This window comes from Falco peregrinus, chromosome 8 (assembly GCF_023634155.1).
Source record: "Falco peregrinus isolate bFalPer1 chromosome 8, bFalPer1.pri, whole genome shotgun sequence".
NCBI lineage: Eukaryota > Metazoa > Chordata > Aves > Falconiformes > Falconidae > Falco > Falco peregrinus.
In genome coordinates, this window is record NC_073728.1 from 26066942 (window position 1) to 26085041 (window position 18100).

Here is an 18100-nt window from a genome sequence, read left to right on the forward strand (position 1 = left end):
CAGGGTTGCAGAGATGACAGGGGGCTGGTGAAACACAGGGGTGAGGAGAGGGGCTGCAGGCCCTAGGAAAGGGACACACATCCTGGTATGGACATCCAAAGCTCCTGCCCTCCTCTGGGGCCAGGCGGGGTCTGTGCTACAGAGAAAGTGGCCCAGGACTGAGCTTGTTTTGCATGTTAATCCCACGCTTGTCCCAAATAGTTCCAGTGCTCATGCTGACTCCCCCCATTCCTAGGGGGTCAAGGCACCTCTTTATTGACAATGCAGGCAGAGGAGGTAGTTGCTAACATGATATGGCTGAGGTGCTGATGATATCCAGGAAAGAAGAGGAAGAAGCACAGCCTAGAGGGTGCCCACAGGCGTGGCTGCAGGTGGCTCAGGGCTGCAGGGTCCAGACGTGTCCCACCACCATGGGCAGCAGTGTAGAAGGTAGCCATGAGAAGAGCTGGCAACAGGACCCATGGCTGCAGCCAGGCCATTAAACAGTCTTGGCACCTCACACTAGCACGTGGGGACCTCCAAGTTGTCATGTTCCGAGTCACCACCCAGAGTAACATTCATGCCCAGAGCTTTGCCAGGGTTGCCCTGGAATGTGACGTGGCCAGCTCAGTCCCTCTGACCAGTGCTGCTCCACAGGCTCTCCCGCACTGCACAGCCAGTCCTCAGCTGTTTCTCCACCACACCAGTCCTTGGCAGGTGGCAGCAGTCCCCAGCCTTACGTGTGGCTGGCCCGGGCTCGGCGGTGGGTTTGCAGGCAAGCCGTGGAGCAGAAGGAGAAGTCGAGATAATGGAAAGGAATCCGGCCCAGCAGGGATTCTCCACATTGCCAGCAGCGGCTGCAGGAAAGAAAGAGCAGAGGTGGCCCTGAGCAAAGGGGACAGCTGCAGGAGGGTTAGAGGAGAGGGCTGTGACATAAGCTACCAGCAGCATGAGGGACCTGGGGCTCCTCTGGTCCTACAGGGCTGATGTGCTCACCCAGGAGCTGGGCCAGGACATGTTCCCTGGAGATGACGCTGTGTGAGAGTGTGGTGTGAGGCACTTAAGAGGGAAGCTGAACATGGGGGAAATTGGCCCCATATGGGTTTGTAAAGCCCCTGCCCAGATCAGCACAGGAGTGCCTGGCTGCCCACAAGCCTGTGGGGTGGCACAGGGAAGGGATACGGGGTCAAGGACAGGGGCACAGGAGTGGCTGGGAGGTTGGCTTGCTGTAGATCTGGCTGCAAGTGGACCAAGTTGTCCTTTGCAAAATATTCAGGGGGGCAGGGCAAGAGAGGGACAAAGCTTTTACACAAGCACTACTGGGAATCGAGTGGACAGAAATAGCTTTAGGCTGAAAATGAGAAATGGAGCAAGAAGGGCAGGGAACAGCTGTGCTGACATGGGAGAGTTTGTCTGCAGAGCCATGCTGCCAGGCTGTTACCTGATGTTGGCAAGAGTTGTGCTGGTGTCCTGCAGCTGCGCAGCCAGTCTCCGCTCGGCAGCCAGTGCCCTCTGGGGAGCAGAGAGACAGCTCAGCCCCCCCAGCCCCTGGGAGCTGCTGTGGCCAGAGCCCACCATGTTGGCACTGCCCCACCTGGATCCCCTCCCCCATAGATGGCCTCACCTTCTCTCTGTCGGACAGGGCTGCAAACCGCTGCTTCTCTCCCTGTTCCTGCTCCCAGCGCTGCCACTCCTCCCGCTGTGCCTGCTCCCGCTGCTTGCGCTGGGCTTTCTGTGCCCGCTTCTTCTCCAGCTTCTTGGCCTCCATCTCCTGTGTCAGGGGCCCTGGCACCTGGGGGCAGAGGGCAGTCAGCATCTCCCGCTAAGCCAGAGGCAATGGCACAAATGGGCAAGGAATGCGTTGCTCTGGAGTCCCCCAGCCTCCAGAAGGTGAGGGCAGAGGGCAGGCACCTACCTTGGCACGACTGTAGTCATACTTGTCTGGATGGTCCACCATGAACTTGCGGAAGGTGTTGCGGGTCAGTTTGTCAGCAGACACACAGTAAGGGGTCCTCTCTTGCCCATCTCTACAAGACGAGGAAGATCAGCTCACCCTGCCATCTTACTACCTGTGTCCCACTGGGCTGTGAGATGCTCAATGGCTACTGCAGGCCAGGGGATCGCAGCCTAGGAGGGGAAAGTTCTTTGTCTCTACACCAGAATCCCCCAAATCCTCCCCTTCTTGCATTTCAAATGCCCTGCAAAGGGTGGTCTCATCCCTACCCTCGGAAATGCCTACTAATAAACCTGGGAGCACTTTGGGACAGTGCCTGCCTGCTGCTGTGCCAGACCAGGCAGGCAGAGAGAATGGCTCTTAGACCCCTTGTAACAAATCCAGATATCCCAGCTGGTAGAGACCAATCCCAGCTGTCCCAGGACAAGGCTGGCACCAGTCTTCCATGGCTGAGAGGAACGAGTTGCTAGGCTCCCACAGTGGGGCTGTGCTCATCAACTGTTGGGTGCCCTGTGGCCATACCTGAGGGCAGGGTCCGCCCCTGCTGCCAGCAGCAGGCACACAGCCTCAGCCTTCCCTGCCCGTGCTGCCACATGAAGCAGGGTGCAGCCGCGCTCATCCACGGGCTGGTTGAGCAGTGCACGAGGCATATCCAGGGGCTGTGCACCCTCCCCATCCTTGCTGTTGCCTGGCAGGTCCCTGCTCTCTGGCACACCCAGGAGGTGCCGCAGGGTCCCCACATCCCCCGTTTTGCAGGCGGTGAACAGGGCATCGCGGAGCTGGGTCTGAGGGTCTCCTATAAGGGAAGGACAGGAGGGGAGTCTGATGGCCCCTGGGGCAGAGCTGTGCTCTGGTCTGACTAGGAAGCACACATGGCACAGTTAAAGCATCATCCTGCTAGCTGGATTTGTGCACTGCAGGATCTCTAGCACCTTCAGTCTGTGACAGTGTGCCACGGCATTGCTGGGTACTGTTAGCAGCAGCTGAGCCCTCTCCTAAGAGAAGACCCACTCCAATCCCCTCCAACACACCTGGCTCAGCCAGGTGGTGTCTGCTCCTCCCAGTTCAGAGCCACTGCTCAGAACACATGGCTCACTTAAAGGCACGTGGCTCCACTACAGTCATCCCACACCCAGCTCCTCTGGGCACCTGCGTGGCAGCATGCCCTTCACCCCACTGCAAAGCCACCAGCAAATGGGGCAGGCATCCACCCAGCCCAGCTCCAGACCCCACTTACCTCCATTGCTCCAGGGAAGAAGCTCAGCCCCAGCTTCCCCCTGCAGCTCTGTCACCAGCTCCAGGCTGGGCTGTTCACACTGGGTACCACGGCATGCTGTCTCTTTGGCACAAGGCCCTGCACAAGGGAGCACATGGTGTGGAAGAGGGCCAGGGCCAGCATACACTCCAGCCATGGCAGTCCCTTTCCCCATGCCTTCCTACACTCCTCCAGCCAGTTCTTCCCCCTCACCTTTCTTCATCTTCTTGTCCCTCTTCTTCCTCCTTTGGCGGTTTCGCTTGGGCATCACTTCGAACTCCCGGAGGTCCAAGGTCCCCAGTGTCACTTCCACCATTTCCAGTTCCCCTGCAGGGCTTTCCTCCTCCTCTTCTTCTGTGGCTGAGGGAGGTGATAAGACAGGGCCTGAAGCCCCACACGCAGCACAAATCAGTCGGGGTTCTTGGCCAAGCACACCCTGCCCTTCTGCCCAGCACAAGGCTACACTCTGCAGATCCCCACTGTGGCACCAGGCTCTGTCACAGGGCTGTAAATCTGGTCCTGCACCATAACATCAGACCCCCCTGCTTGCTGAGTCACACCTCCCTCCATCGCTCAACTCACCTCTTTTGTCCTCCTGCAGGGGATCCATCTCTGCTTTCCGCTGCTTCTTTTGCCAGCCCTTCCGGGGGAATCCAGTGATATCCTCCAGTGGAGTGTCCTTCCCTGGACAGCAAGGTTGTTCCTGTCATTGCCTGGGGACAGGAAGCACCCCATGTCGCCAGGGATTGAGAGTTGAAGAGCTAGCACTTCCACCACATAGAGCAGCATCCCCTAATGCACAAGGGACCACCCCGCCCCACCTGCTCTGACCCACAGGCACCAGGGCTGGTCTGACTCACCATACACCTGCAAGCTGGCCAGTGCAGCATGGACTCGCAGCACCTCTCGCAGGGTGGCCCTGCGGGTGCTGAAGGGGATGTGGCATATGCGAGGGTCACCCCGGGTGAGGGGTGGGTTCCTGCCACTGAAAAGCAGCGCACGGTTGTGACGAGGGGCCCGGAGGAAGATGCGTTGAGCTTCATTCAGGTGCTGTGCCCAGGCTGCCAGCAGGTCCTGAATGTTCTGGGGAGAAAGGGGAGGCACTATGGGGTCCTGAGCACGCTGCGTAGACACAGGTAGCTCTGGAGCAGGGAAGTCCCAGGACAGAACAGTCTTGATTGGGCCCTGACGCCCTTCCTGAGCTCACATCCCACCCACGGCCTCCGGCAGTGGTGTGGTACCAGCTCACGGAGCCAGCCATGACCGTGTCCCCCTGCCAAGAGCCCAGTGCTGTGGTGCATCCTCACCTTGAGCAGTGCAGCCTCATTGTAACGCCGCAGGGAGGCTCCGGCTGACCTGGGTGCTGACCCTGGGGTCTGGGCATCACGTAGGCCCTGGGCTGTGCCCTGCCGGGCTCGCACTGTGTAGCGGTGGAAAGTCTTGTGCTCCTGCACCTGGGGACTGTGGAGAGAAGCAAGCATGAGCAACCAGACCCCGTGCATGGGGAGGAGGTGAGCTGATGCTCCTGGGGCGCTGGAGGGCTTGTGGCTCCTTTGGGGCTCTAAAAATTAATACTTCTCTTGCAGTGCAACTGGCTTAGCCAGCTCTCAAGCAAAGACTAGGAGCTATGGGTGCCCAGGGTGTGGTAAGCACTGCAGTGGAAGAGTAGGGAGGGGATGGCCATCCAGTGCCTGGCCCACTTGACTGTGCTCACAGGGGCAACCTCAGATCTGTCACCCTGTACTCACCCCCGGAACACAGCTCCTGCAAAATGCCCGCCGCCCATCATCAGCACAACCCAGCACGTGCTTGCACTGAGGCTCTGCAGCGATGCTGTCAGGTCCACTGGCTCCTTGATGCCACCCTGATACACAGACACCCTTGCTAGCACCCGTGGGATCACCACATTACATCTTGCTACCCCCCAGGACATAGACTAGCACCTCTGCTGACATCAGAAGCAGGTTTCTGGGAGTACCCCAGAGCCAAAAACCAGGCCACCAACAAACCTGGGGCTCTGACCTGACACCCAGAGACCACCCTTCCCATCATGGGATGTGGAGCAATGTCAGACAGATGTCTACACCCCAGTGCCATCCACCTTCTCTTGGATCCCTCTCCCAACAAGCTGATTGTGACTTGCCTTCCCAGTGCTGAGCACGCAGCGGTAGGTGGAGATAAGCTGGCCCTTCGCATTGCGAAGCAGCACCTTCTGGGAGCGGGGGATCTGGGGAGTCCCAGGGCTGTCACTGGCAGAGGGCAGCAACTCTGACTCGCTGCTTGTATCGGAGCTCTCCGAATCAGACCCTGAAATGCTGGAAACATCACCTGCAAGGGAAAGAAAATGAAGCAGTGGAGCAGGGCAAAATTTAACCAACAGCCTCCCCAAAACTTTGCAGGTGACTCCAAGCACTAGCCCACGACCCCAGGAATGTCCTGTCCAATAACCTACATATCACAAGGGGGCTGTGGGCTGGGGAGATAGAGGTTTGGGGCTCTGGACTCCCAGGTATGTCTAAGCAGGGGCTCAGGAAGAAAATTCCCTTCTCCCCACAACAAGTCAGTAGGGCTCAGGAGCAGTGCTGGACCCCCAGAAGACTCCATAGGAGCAGAATAAAGGGACACTGAACTGGCAGAGGTAGCCAGGGGCTTCATCACTGCACAGAACAGCCCCAGCAAGGCTGCTGCCAGCTCCTGGGCTCAGCTGGGGGAAGCCCCATTCCTCACCTGCATGAGACTTCTCTTCAAACACTTCTACTGGCAGTGTCTGGCGCCCCAGGAGTCGCTGCTTCAGGTTGAAGCGGTGCCAGTCAAGACGGTAGTGTTCTGTCTGTGGAAGAAAGAGGTATCAGCTGGCAGGGTCTTGGTGGTTCATGGAAATTCCCCCCACCAAAGGGCCTGAGGTGACAGAACCCGAGAGCTAAATCGATACTGGGACCCTGCAGTGATCCCGGCTGGAAGACCATGGTACATTAGGGAGTTAGCCACATAACAGTTAATCTAAACAGACACAGGCCTGTGCTGCACATACCATTTACCTTCAGTAAATAACATTTTAAGTGATAATATGCACGATTCGAGTACCAGATCCCAACAGGATGTGGGCAGCGGAGCTCCAGGAAGCAGCCAGTGCTGGGCTGCACTGTGTTGGTGTTGAGCCTCCACAGCAGGACCCTGCCAGCCATACCAGGCCTGCTCTCACCTCCTGCTGGGGCCTCAGACTGGCTCACCTGCTCCTCCCGGCTGCCGAACACCTGCCCGCAGGTCGAGCAGCACATCCGCTCTGGCACCTCAGGGACCCCGTGGGCCTTCTCCTCGCTGCTGGTGGCTGCAGGTTTCTCTGGAAGAAGGGTGGGTTGTGCACTGCCAGCTCCCCAGGCTGCACCATCTCCTGGGTCTCATCTCAGCCACCCAAAGAGCCCTGTGGCTGCAGAAGCAGCGTGGGGGGGCACCAAGGAAAGCCCACGTACCCACCCACCAGGCAGCTCCCATGGCGGAGCTCCAGGGCGGCTGCCCGAGCTGTGCTGGGGACAGAGGACAGAGCTCCTTCTGCATGACCTAGGGCTGGCAGACACGACCTGGGCCAAACACCCGCCGCCCCCAGCCCCACGCACCGTGGCCCCGTGGAGCCCCACGCACCGTGGTTCGCTGGAGCCGCCCCGGCGGCCCGTGCATCCGCTGCAGCTGCGGTGACGAGGGTCAGCCCCCGAAGGAGGCCGGGGTCCTGGGCGGCCTCGAACACGGACCTGACCTCCGGGGCCGCCATCGCTCCTGCTGCCAGTGGAAGGGCCTGAGCGACAGGCCCGGGCCCGGGCCCGGCCCCGCGGGCGGCGGGAAACACCCGCGGGTGACCGGACAGGCCCCTGCCCCATCTCGAGGTCCCTCTCCCCGCCCGTCCCGGATCCCACCGCAGGCCCCGCCCCACGGGCCCACCCCCCTCCCTCCACCCACCCGAGCGCACCCTGCGGCCGGGACCCTCCCGCCGCCGTTGTCCCCGGGGTCCTCGCCCCCCGCCGTTAAGTCTCCCAGGCCGTTACCCCCCGCGACCTCCCCCGCCGCCGAAGCCGCCCGCCCCCCATTACCCGCTGCCCCCCGCCGGTGACAGGGGCCGCGCCCCGCCACTCACGTGCGGCCGCGGCTGCCCCGGCCCGGAAGCGCCGCTCAGCTGCGGCGCGTCACAGCCGCCTGGCTACGGAGCGCCGCTAGGCTCCGCGCGGCCTCCCGGCCCCCGCCTTCCCATTGGCAGCCCCCGTCCCGCCCCGGGCTTCCATTGGGCCTCGTGGCCGCCAGTCGCGTGGCGGGCGGGGCGGTGGCCGAGCGGGCCGGGCCGGGCCGGGGCCGGTGGCGGCGGCGCGGGGCCCCGCCATGGCCCACTTCGAGACGCAGTACCAGCGTCTGGAGAGCTCCTCCACCGAGTCCCCCCCCGGCGGCGGCGACCTGCTTGTCCACGTCCCCGAGGGCGCCAAGTGTGAGTGGCAGCACCGGCACCGAGGGCTGGGGCCTGGCCACCGCCGGCGGCGGGGGGCGGCGGCGGCCTGCGCCTGAGGGGAGCTGGGGGCGGAGTGGGGAAGCGTGAGGCGGCCGAGGCGGTGGGAACCGGCGGTGTCCGGGCTGGCCCCGGTGGCTGGGGATGGGGGAGCATCCAGGGACCGATGGGGGAGCCCGGACGGGGGCTGTGGGGCCCGGCGGGGGTTTCGGGGGCCCGGGACGGGGGAGGAGGTGGGGCTGTGCCCGTCGCGGCACAAGGCTGGGCGTCCCGGCGGGCCCCTCACCCTGCGCGTCTTCTGTCTCCAGCTCCGTGGCATCACATCGAGAACCTGGACCTCTTCTTCTCTCGCATATCCTTTGGCCGGGCAGGGTTCAGGCGGGACGCGCCCCGCCGCTCCCGGGCTCTCAGTGCTGGTGGAGACACTGGGTTTGGGGTAACTCGGAGCTGGGGCAGCGTCTGTCCCTTCCTGCGTCCCGTAGGGCACACACAGCTCCAGAGGGGCTGGGGGATGGCAGAACCCCCTGCCTGTGGGGTGCTGTCACCTGACACTGAGGGGACAGAGAGCTTCTTTTAGGGATCCTCGGCAAAGTGATGATGGTACCAAGTTCTCATTACAATTAAAGCTTTATTTTCTTAACAGGATTCAATTATTAGCATAGCATAGGATTTATAATCGGAGTAGGTCTCTGTAAGCAGAATCAGTGTAGTACAATTCTATTAGTAGCATAGTACAGAACTCTATAGCACTACTTAGCTTATGGTTTGTAATCACCTGGACTCTTTGCAGATTAGTTTATATCTTAATACATACTTTTCTGTATCAGTGTAGTAATCATAATCTAGACCCAAAAATCATATATATGCATATATTAATAATACAAGTCACTCAATCCTTGGAGGAAGCAGATGACAGTGGGGGCATCCCTGGCTACTGGCGGGTCCTGGGTCTCACTGTCCAGCAGCAGTTCCAATCCAAGTTCCCACTTAGGACTTATAACTCCTTGATTTTGTGGACAGCGCTCTGGGTGCTGTGACACTTCCCTGTTCTGTGACAGGGTCATCACCGCCATCAGGTTGGCCGGGTACTGGCACAAAAGGGAGTAATCAGCCTGGCACCTAGGAATCTTGAGGCCAGTAGAGGGGAAAAGAAGAAATCTGTTTGGTTTGTCTACTTGGTTCACGGAAGCTTCAGGGCCTGATAATGAAAGTGATCTGCTCGGTCACAGAGAATGGCTGCTTGCCATTTAAAACGGTGTTAGTTATGCTAACCACATTACCAAGGGTTGGAAGTAGGGTGTGCCGGTCACAGGTGCGAGGGGTACTAAATGCGTTTTTGCCTGTCTCTGTGTTATTCTGCCCTGCCCTGCCCACCCTTGTGCAGCCTGAGGGCAGGCTGAGTTTCTGCTCTGTGTTGGGACAGACCCTTCTCTGGGTGTCGAATGAAGTAAGAAAGGAGCTTGGATGGAGTCAAGTCTTCCTATCCCAGCTGTGCTTTACCTGGGCAGAGTGTGTTTTCCTGCAGCAGAGAACCAGCTTGCTGATGACTAGGGGTAGGAGGGTTTTCCTTTGGTGGTGGAGAGGGGCTTGGCTGGGGAGCTGTGGGATGCCAGTGGGACAGAATCCTCTCCATCCTTCATCAGAGAGAAGGAGTCTCCAGGCTGTTCTCCTTGACTGTAGCTTTCACGTCTATAACCTGCATCAGAAGAATGGCTTCACTTGCATGCTCATTGGAGAGATCTTTGAGCTCATGTAAGTGCAGTTTCCCATTTTTGTGGCTGTGACAGCTGCTGAGGAACAGTCACAGGAGTTTGCTGAGTTCCTGCAGCACAGTGGGCAGGAGGGCTGCCTTTATAGTTGTCCAGTTTCCCCATCATTGGGGTTTTCCATGCGCTGAACCTGCATTCCATTTTGAAGAACTGGTGCCCATGAGCTTTCCTGCCACCATGGCTGACTGTGGGAATGTGTCTCCATGACGTGTGACCCTGGCTGCTTCACGTTTTGAGGGGCAGAAGAGTGATTCCCTCACGCCTGCTCCCTTTTTTCACAGGCAGTTCATCTTTGTGGTGGCATTCACCACCTTTCTTATCAGCTGCGTTGATTATGATATCCTGTTTGCCAACAAAGCGGTAAATCACAGCCAGCATCCCAGTGAGCCCATTAAGGTGACTCTGCCAGATGCCTTCCTGCCTCCAAATGTCTGTAGTGCAAGGTAGGGGCAGTGGAGGGCATGTTAGCCACCACTCTTGTTTTTTCAGGTAATCAGGGTGCCTGCCTGGGCCTGTCTCCCACTGCTTTCCTCTTCTTGCTTGCAGAATCCAAGCAAACAGCTTCCTCATCTGCATCCTGGTGATAGCTGGGGTTTTCTGGATCCACCGACTTGTCAAATTTATCTACAACATATGCTGCTATTGGGAGATTCACTCTTTCTACATCAATGCCCTCAAAATCCCTATGGTAAGTAGCTTGGCCAAGGGTCACATGCAAGGCCACTAAGGGACGTGGGAGGCGTTTGCTGGGTGGTTAGACACAGCTTGGCTTCATTCCTATCCAGAGCCAGCTTCTCTGGGAGACCTGTACTGAGCGCTCTTCCCTCTGCTCCATAACCACACAGGTCTCCTTTCAGCCTCTGCTCCAGCAGCCAACTTATTCCGTATTAACCCTTCTCTGCCCAGTGTGCTTTTCTGCTTGCTGGCACATGTCTCTGCCATCTGCCACCCAATATGTTTGTTCTTTGCTGACGGCCTTTTCTGTGATGCCTTTCAACAGAGAAGGCATAAGATAGGATATCCTCATAACCTCCCTGGGTTGTGGACAAAGTCATCTTTCTTGTTTACTGGGGGGAAGCTGAGGCATGGAGTTGGTGAAGATCACACTGGAGATTGGGGTGTCAAAGGTGGGGTTTGACATATATCCTAGTCCAGAGTCCTTGCTCTGATGCACATCAGAAGATGTGTCTGCATTCTTTGAGGGGAGACTGCGTCTTGAGAAGAGTAGAGTGAGCCAAGAGGCTTGATTTGTCCCCAGTTTTTCCATAGGTTTCCTCTGGGATACTGCTTAAGTCCCTTCCTCTGTTCCTTTCTCCCTGCTGACTCCAAATGGCAGCTCTGGGAGACCCATGGGAGCCTGGAGCTATGTTTATGCCTCCAAGGTAGCTGGTGTGTGAGTGGCTGGGAAACAGCCATCTGCACTAATCTAGGAATAAAGGGCACCAGGGCAAGGTATGGGGTTTGCTTGCCATAGGCTGAAGCAGTGCAGGGAGGTGCCTCACGTCTTCCTGGTGTTGCACGTGCTTCATCAGCACCCTGAGGTGTGTTCTGGGACCTGGCATGTGAGTGGGCTCAGCTCAGCCTCTGTCCCTGGGCACATTCTGTCCTTAACCTTGCTGCTTGCCCCCTTCCAGTCCACTCTGCCATACTACACCTGGCAGGAGGTGCAGGCTCGCATCGTGCAGATCCAGAAGGAGCATCAGATCTGCATCCACAAGAAGGAGCTGACAGAGCTGGACATCTACCACCGCATCCTTCGCTTCAAGAACTACATGGTGGCCATGGTGAACAAATCACTGCTACCCATCCGCTTCCGCCTGCCCCTGCTGGGAGACACTGTCTTCTACACGCGTGGGCTCAAGTACAACTTTGAGCTCATCTTCTTTTGGGGGCCTGGCTCCCTCTTTGAGAATGAGTGGAGCCTGAAGGCCGAGTACAAGCGGGCCGGGAACCGCCTGGAGCTGGCTGAGAAGCTCAGCACTCGCATTCTCTGGATTGGCATTGCTAACTTCCTCCTCTGCCCCCTCATCCTCATCTGGCAGATCCTCTACGCCTTCTTCAGCTACACGGAGATCTTGAAGCGGGAGCCCGGCAGCCTGGGTGCCCGCTGCTGGTCTCTCTATGGCCGCTGTTACCTCCGTCACTTCAACGAGCTGGACCATGAACTGCACTCACGCCTCAGCAAAGGATACAAGCCAGCTTCCAAGTATATGAACTGCTTTATCTCCCCGCTGCTCACCATCGTGGCCAAGAATGTCGCCTTCTTTGCTGGCTCCATCCTGGCTGTGCTGATTGCTCTCACCATCTATGATGAGGATGTGCTGGCGGTTGAGCATGTCCTGACCACAGTCACCCTCCTCGGGGTGGGCATCACGGTGTGCAGGTGAGGTGGGTCTCTGCTGCCCCTGTGCTCCTGGCAGCGCTGTGAGGAGCAGTGGGGCTGACAACCATCCTTGTAAACATGCTCTTTAGTTGCAAGTAGATATGAATCTGCCTGAATGAAAGGCACAGCTGGGAAGGGTCAGGGGCTGGCAGGAGAAGGGAATTGTGGTGATCTTGGGTGCAGTGGTTGTGTGATATGAGGGGCGTTACTGGAGCTGTACAGCAACACCCCAGGGCTGGGCTGGCAGGAAGGTTTGTCTTGGGCGTGAAGGCTGCAGGCAGAGTTGTGATATGGGCCTGTCACCCTGCCCTCCCAGGATGAGATCTCCCAGGAACTGAGGTGTGATGTTGTGATGTTTCCCCATCCTGTGCTACAGGTCTTTCATCCCTGACCAGCACCTGGTGTTCTGCCCAGAGCAGCTGCTGCGAGTCATCCTGGCACACATCCACTACATGCCTGACCACTGGCAGGGCAATGCCCACCGCTATGAAACCAGGGACGAGTTTGCCCAGCTCTTCCAGTACAAAGCGGTGAGCTTGGCTTGCATGGGGCTAGAATGGGGACTCGCCCCCATCTCTGCAGGAAGGAGAAGCTGCCAGAGAGCTGAGCAGCTGTTGGGCTGGCAGAGGAACAAGGCAGTCTCAGAAGATGGAGGGCTGGAGCTGGGGGCTGGCTTTGAGACTGCAGGTTTTTTGACATCCTCAAGCTTGTACTGAGCCCATCATCTCTGTGCTCAGGTCTTTATCCTGGAGGAGCTCCTCAGTCCCATCATTACCCCCTTGATCCTCATCGTCTGCCTGCGGCCCAAGTCCTTGGACATTGTTGACTTCTTCCGCAACTTCACTGTGGAGGTGGTGGGCGTGGGTGACACCTGCTCCTTTGCCCAGATGGATGTGCGCCAGCATGGCCACCCGGCGGTAGGTCCTGAGGGTGGTAGGAATGCAGCCTGGGTTTCCGACCAGCATGTCTGGTCCTTTAGAACCATGAGAGGCCATAACTCCCCAATCCTGGCACAGCTCACAGCCCAGCCCAGCCACCTGCCTCTTTGATGGGTGTCTGGGGCTCCTGACACAGTTCAGCAGCTCCAGAAAGCTCTTGTGGCCCAGTTGTGATTATTAACCTGATGTTTTGTGAACCAGGCTTTGTCATTTCTTTATTTGATGTCATTGACTGTTTTCACAACCAAGAGTCTCATGTCCTCAGGAGAGAGGAATGGGGATATCTGGATGTTTGGAAAGCATGACTACTGAGAACCGACTTAAAGAAGCTGGGCTGCTTGTGCACAGGAGAGGGGCAGCCTCAGGGAAATGGGAAGCATTTTCCATTATGTAAAATCTAGTGTGGAGGGAAAGGGTATCCATCTATTTCCTGTGCCTAGGAGTTTAGGTTACTTGTCAGGGAAGACTCCCTAGTGACAGAGTGATGAACTAGAGAGGGGGTGGTCTCACTGTGGCAGGAAGCTGTTAAGAACAGTCATTTGTTGGCTGTACTTGCACCCGCTGCAAGCTGGAGAGTGCAAGAAGAGATTTTCAGCTCTGTATTTTGTGACTAGCACCCATCTCTCCGGTTTCCTTGCAGTGATGCACTGGGGTGGAGGTGGAAGACGCTGTGCTTGCTGCTTCTCCCCCAGGCTGTGAGGGCTGGATTAGTATGGGGCTTTTGGTGTAGCACCTGCTATGCGTGGAGCTGTGACCCAGCTTATGCTGGGTGTTGCGTGCTTTGCCCAGACTGATTGCAAGATTCCTGGGCCTGGCAGGGTTGTAAAGCAGATCCTGTCTCTCATTACCTGTCTATGCTCCACAGTGGATGTCAGCAGGAAAGACGGAGGCCTCCATTTACCAGCAGGCTGAGGATGGCAAGACGGAACTGTCCCTCATGCACTTTGCCATCACCAACCCCAAATGGCAGCCACCCCGCGAGAGCACGGCCTTCATCGGCTTCCTGAAGGAGCGGGTGCACCGGGACAGCAGCGTGGCACTGGCTCAGCAAGCTGTGCTCCCTGAAAATGCCCTCTTCAGCTCCATCCAGTCCCTACAGTCGGAGTCGGAGGTGCCCAGATTGGGGGGGATGCAGGGTGTTCTTGGGTGCTGAAAACCTGCTGATCAGGACCTCTGGGCAATTTTGCCCTTGCCTGGGCTGTATCTGGGGATGCAAATGTGATAGATCAGCACTAGTTGGGATGCTTCTGGGTTTCTAGAGAAGACAGCAGGCTGCCCTGGGGCTCTGTGAGGTGGGAGAGGGGCTGAGAGAGCTTAGGTGCCTCAGCTCTACGTCGCTGGCGGGAATCAGGCCTCCAGGTCTGCACAGGACAGTGATTCTCTCCCTTTCAACTCTGCAGCCTCACAGCCTGATTGCCAATGTGATAGTGGGCTCCTCGGTACTGGGCTTTCACATGGGCCGGGATGGACAGGCCTCCCGCCATCTCTCCGAGGTGGCCTCTGCCCTGCGTTCCTTCTCACCACTGCAGTCTGCCCAGCAGCCTCCCAGCGGCTTCCAGACAGCGGGAAGGGATGGAGAGGGAGCCCAGCCTCGCAGTGCCAGTGCCATGACAGCCTCCGGGTAAGCTGCAGGCTGGAAAGGGGCAGCTGAACACCTTGCAGATTCCTTCAACCTTGCCCAACTGCCATCCTGTTGTGCTAGGTGCACAGTGGCATTTGTCTCTGCAGCCTGGGACAGCAAGGGGCATATTCACCAGCAGAGTTAGGCCCAGGTGCTCAGGCTGGTCCCAAATGACAGTGTGGGGTTCTGGTGTTCTTCTGTAGGTACCACAGTGGTGAGAAACCCCTGGTAGGGAAGAGGCAGTGTCGTGGCAGGGCTGGACACTCTGTGCATCTGGAGAGATGCTACAGAGGGCCTGTTCCTACCCAGGCCGCAAGCAGATCTGTGCAGGCCTGACATTAGAGCAGAGAGGGGCTGGGCAGTGTGGGAGGCAGCTGGGCAGCAAACACCGCTTGTATGTCCCATGGCAGTGCTGATGCGAGGACCGTGAGCTCCGGGAGCAGCGCCTGGGAGGGTCAGCTGCAGAGCATGATCCTGTCGGAGTACGCTTCCACCGAGATGAGTCTTCACGCACTCTACATGCATGAGGTGAGCAATCTGGAGCTGGGCCAGCCAGAGGGGTGTAGAGCGAGGCAGGCAGGACCGGGGTGCCCTGTCTGGAGTGACTGGGACACCAGTGTGAGTGAGAGCTGAGACCAGTGTCTGTGCCATGCTGGGGAGAGGGTGTGTTTGCGTGTCTGGGCTCTCCCACACAGCTGACTCACTCATGTTTTGGCCTGCAGTTGCACAAGCAGCACGCCCAGCTGGAGCCTGAGCGGCACACTTGGCACCGGCGAGAGAGTGATGAGAGCGGGGAGAGCGCCCACGAGGAGCTGGATGCTCAACGAGGTGCCCCTGTCCCCATCCCTCGCTCTGCCAGCTACCCCTTCTCCTCACCACGGCAGCCTGCCGAGGAGACGGCCACGCTGCAGACTGGCTTCCAGCGGCGATACGGTGGGATCACAGGTACCGGAACCAGGGCAGAGGTCTGAGCTCCAGGTCAGAGTCCGATAACCGATGCCCTTTATGGACTGGCCCAAGCAGCCTGCCAGCTTCTGGACACTGACAGTCCCCAAGGTAAGTCATCTTCCTTCTCACCTGTCTTGCAGACCCGGGCACAGTACACAGAGCTCCATCACACTTCTCCCGCCTCCCTCTGGGAGGCTGGGCTGAGGATGGGCAGTCGGCCAGACACCCAGAGCCTGTGCCAGAGGAGAGCTCAGAGGATGAGCTTCCACCACAGATCCACAAGGTAAGGGCGAAGGCTGTGGCTAAAAGGGGCAAGGTGTACTCTGGATGTCAGACTGGGGTGCTGGCAGCTGGTCCTGGTAGCTGCCACGTTCCCTCTCTGTCTTGCAGGTATAGCCTTGTAGACTGGGGATCTCATGGGAGCTGCAGGCTGGGAGCCTCCTCGGCAGCAGGATGTGGCGTCAGCCTGATTCTTCTCCCATCCTGAGTGGACAGGATAGTCCTGGGCTCCATTTTGTTGCCATCAATTGCCGAAGAGACAAAACAGCCAAACTGGCAGATTTGTGGTGGCACATTGTGTCCAGCCGTGTGTCAAGTCAACGCCACTCTGACTTTTGTGGGGTGAATGCGTGTGTGAGTACCTACATGTGTCTGTGTTCACGTCTGTGTTGTCCATGTCAGAGGATCACTGCAGAGTCTGTGAAAGCTGACGTGACAGGACTAGCGGTGGGAAGCTGTGGACTGGCTTGGAGGTGGCGGCAGCAGCTGCTGTCGGAAGGGATGTGAGATGGCGCCAGCTCCAGATGTCCGCCCAGGGCTGCAACCTGCCTCCAAAACGAAGGCAGGAGCTGTTGAGGGGGCTCTAGCTCAGCTTGTAGCACCACACCTGCCCTGCCTGTAGCCCTGAGGAGGTACTCGGGACCGTGTTCGCCCTCCTGGGGAGGACCAGTGTTGTGCCCCTCAGGCCGGAGCCGGACAGCAGTGGGGCAGTCATCCACCCCTCTGCCCCAGCACCCTGCAGAGGGATGGGCCCCGGTGCTGCTATTGTGAGTAAGGGTGGGATCTAGAGCTGGTGGGGACAGCTCTGGCTGGGATCCGGGGATGCTTGCAGCTCTTCCCTGACTCTGATGACATCTGGCCCGTCCCCTGTGCACAAGAAAGGGTCAGTGGGGTGAAAGTCCTGGGTCCCTGACATCCCTCCCAGCTGGCAGCCTCCAGGATGTGCCTCTGGGCTAGGGCAGCGGCATTCTCCCCCCTGCATGGCGCCCATGGGATGTGGGCTGCTAGTAGGCCCTCCTGCAGTGCCAAAGAGACCCCAGCGCGTGGTAGCCTGGTGTCTCCCAGGAGTGCTCGCAGCCCCCTTGGAGCCCACCCTGAAGGTCTTGTGCCCTGTGTATTGGTTCCCTTCCTGCAGGCATGATAAAGGCCTTTCCCCCATGCCCAGGCTGTGGTGCATTGGGTCTGTCCTGCTGATGCAGCCATTTCTGGGGTATTGAGCCTTTCCTCTTCCCCAAGCAAAGGCTTCAGTGTCTCACATCTCCATTGGAGGCTTCCAGCTCCTCCTTCTCTCCTGGAAGGACCCTTTTGCTTGCTGCCAGCTTGTGCTAGCGGGGCAGGGAGGGTGCCCTGAACCCAGAAGGGAGAGGCAAACCCAAGCGTGGCCTTGGGGTGGTGAGGGGGGGATCAGGATCGCAGCTGGGCAGCATGGCCTCAGACAAGACCTTTCCACCATTGTTCTGGTTTCGCTCTCTTCCAGCGGCAGCTTGCGAGGATCTGCGCCCCAGCTAACCCCGTGCTGGGCTTTGCTTTCCCCTCCCTCCCTGCCCTTGCCTCTAGCTTGCTTTTGCCGTGCCCTTGGGGAGCACCGCCACCCCTTCTCTATCGTCGCTGGAGTCCAGGGCTGCCTCTCTTTCCCTGCCAGGATTATTGCCCGCTGCCCTTTGAGACACCTGCTCCCAGGGTACATGCACCCGGGCAGCCAGGGCATGAGCAGGGCTTAGGTGCTCACACAGGGGCAGGCTCTTTGGGGGTGGCCAGGCTCCCTGCTGCAACGGAGAAGGGACCAGAGCTGTGACTGTTCTGGGGTCTATAAGAAACCGCAGTGTGCTAAAGCAGAGCTCAGCATGGGGATCAGCTCCTCACTGCTGGGGTCAGGACTGAGCCAGGCAGGGGGGCCGTGGACCTGGGTGCTGCTGGGGTCCTCCCGTGGAGGAGTGGCTGCAACAGCCCCCACGGCAGCTCCAGCTTGGGGCTGCTATGGCGTGGTGAAAGGAAACTGGAAAATCTCCTGGGAACCCAAGCTCTCCGGTGGCTTCCCCTGCCATCCAGGCTGCCGCCCTGCACAGAGGTGAGCCTCGCCAGGGCGGTGGGATGGGACGCTGCGCCTGGGCTTCCCGGCGGAGTTGCTGCTGCTCCGAAAACGGAACAGCCGAAGGCTGGCAGCGGCCTGGGGCACTGCGAGAAGTCTGGGCCTTTCCCTGGGCTGGCAGGAGGGAGAGGCTGGGCAGGAGCTGCCCGGAGTCCTTGCCGCATGTTGTGCTTGTGTCGTCGGTGTCCCATGTGCATGGCGAGCCACTCTTCCTCATCTCCCGGGGCATGTGGGCACAGGGGTCCCTGGGGAGCGCAGTGTCGCGCCCCCCCGTGCCCTCGCTGTACAGCTGTATAGCCATCTAATAAAGATGGGGTGTATCATCCCTGCCCGTGTCCGAGTGTCCCTTCGCCCTGCCCGGAGCCGGCCGTGGCGCGGGGAACCAAGGTAGCCGGAGGA

At 58.8% G+C, this 18100-nt stretch overlaps 2 protein-coding genes across 9 annotated transcripts; one reads left to right on the plus strand and one right to left on the minus strand.

The window, feature by feature from the left end:
• Window positions 1-196: 196 nt before the first annotated feature.
• ANKZF1 (ankyrin repeat and zinc finger peptidyl tRNA hydrolase 1) lies at window positions 197-7412 on the minus strand. 7 transcript variants are annotated; one of them, XM_055812215.1, is made up of 16 exons: window positions 7315-7412; window positions 6828-6959; window positions 6419-6528; window positions 5916-6018; window positions 5332-5516; window positions 4937-5052; window positions 4496-4649; window positions 4049-4271; window positions 3771-3872; window positions 3402-3572; window positions 3171-3287; window positions 2456-2729; window positions 1895-2006; window positions 1604-1771; window positions 1421-1491; window positions 197-836 (listed from the first exon to the last, which is right to left on the minus strand). In XM_055812215.1, exons 2-16 carry the CDS (start codon window positions 6952-6954, stop codon window positions 716-718), a joined length of 2154 nt encoding a protein of 717 aa, XP_055668190.1. In that variant the 5' UTR covers window positions 6955-6959; window positions 7315-7412; the 3' UTR covers window positions 197-715. The 7 variants fall into 7 exon arrangements, with proteins under 7 accessions (XP_055668190.1, XP_055668189.1, XP_055668188.1 ...); XM_055812214.1 differs by having other exon boundaries at window positions 7271-7367; XM_055812213.1 differs by having other exon boundaries at window positions 6828-6962; window positions 7271-7362.
• A 64-nt stretch (window positions 7413-7476) lies between these two features.
• Window positions 7477-18026, plus strand: ATG9A (autophagy related 9A). 2 transcript variants are annotated; one of them, XM_055812208.1, is made up of 14 exons: window positions 7477-7656; window positions 7983-8025; window positions 9361-9426; window positions 9725-9886; window positions 9990-10131; window positions 11078-11826; window positions 12203-12356; window positions 12564-12743; window positions 13630-13875; window positions 14165-14385; window positions 14796-14913; window positions 15108-15330; window positions 15474-15616; window positions 15724-18026. In XM_055812208.1, exons 1-14 carry the CDS (start codon window positions 7554-7556, stop codon window positions 15727-15729), a joined length of 2556 nt encoding a protein of 851 aa, XP_055668183.1. In that variant the 5' UTR covers window positions 7477-7553; the 3' UTR covers window positions 15730-18026. The 2 variants fall into 2 exon arrangements, with proteins under 2 accessions (XP_055668183.1, XP_055668182.1); XM_055812207.1 differs by lacking the exons at window positions 7477-7656; window positions 7983-8025 and having other exon boundaries at window positions 8053-9426.
• Window positions 18027-18100: the final 74 nt, after the last annotated feature.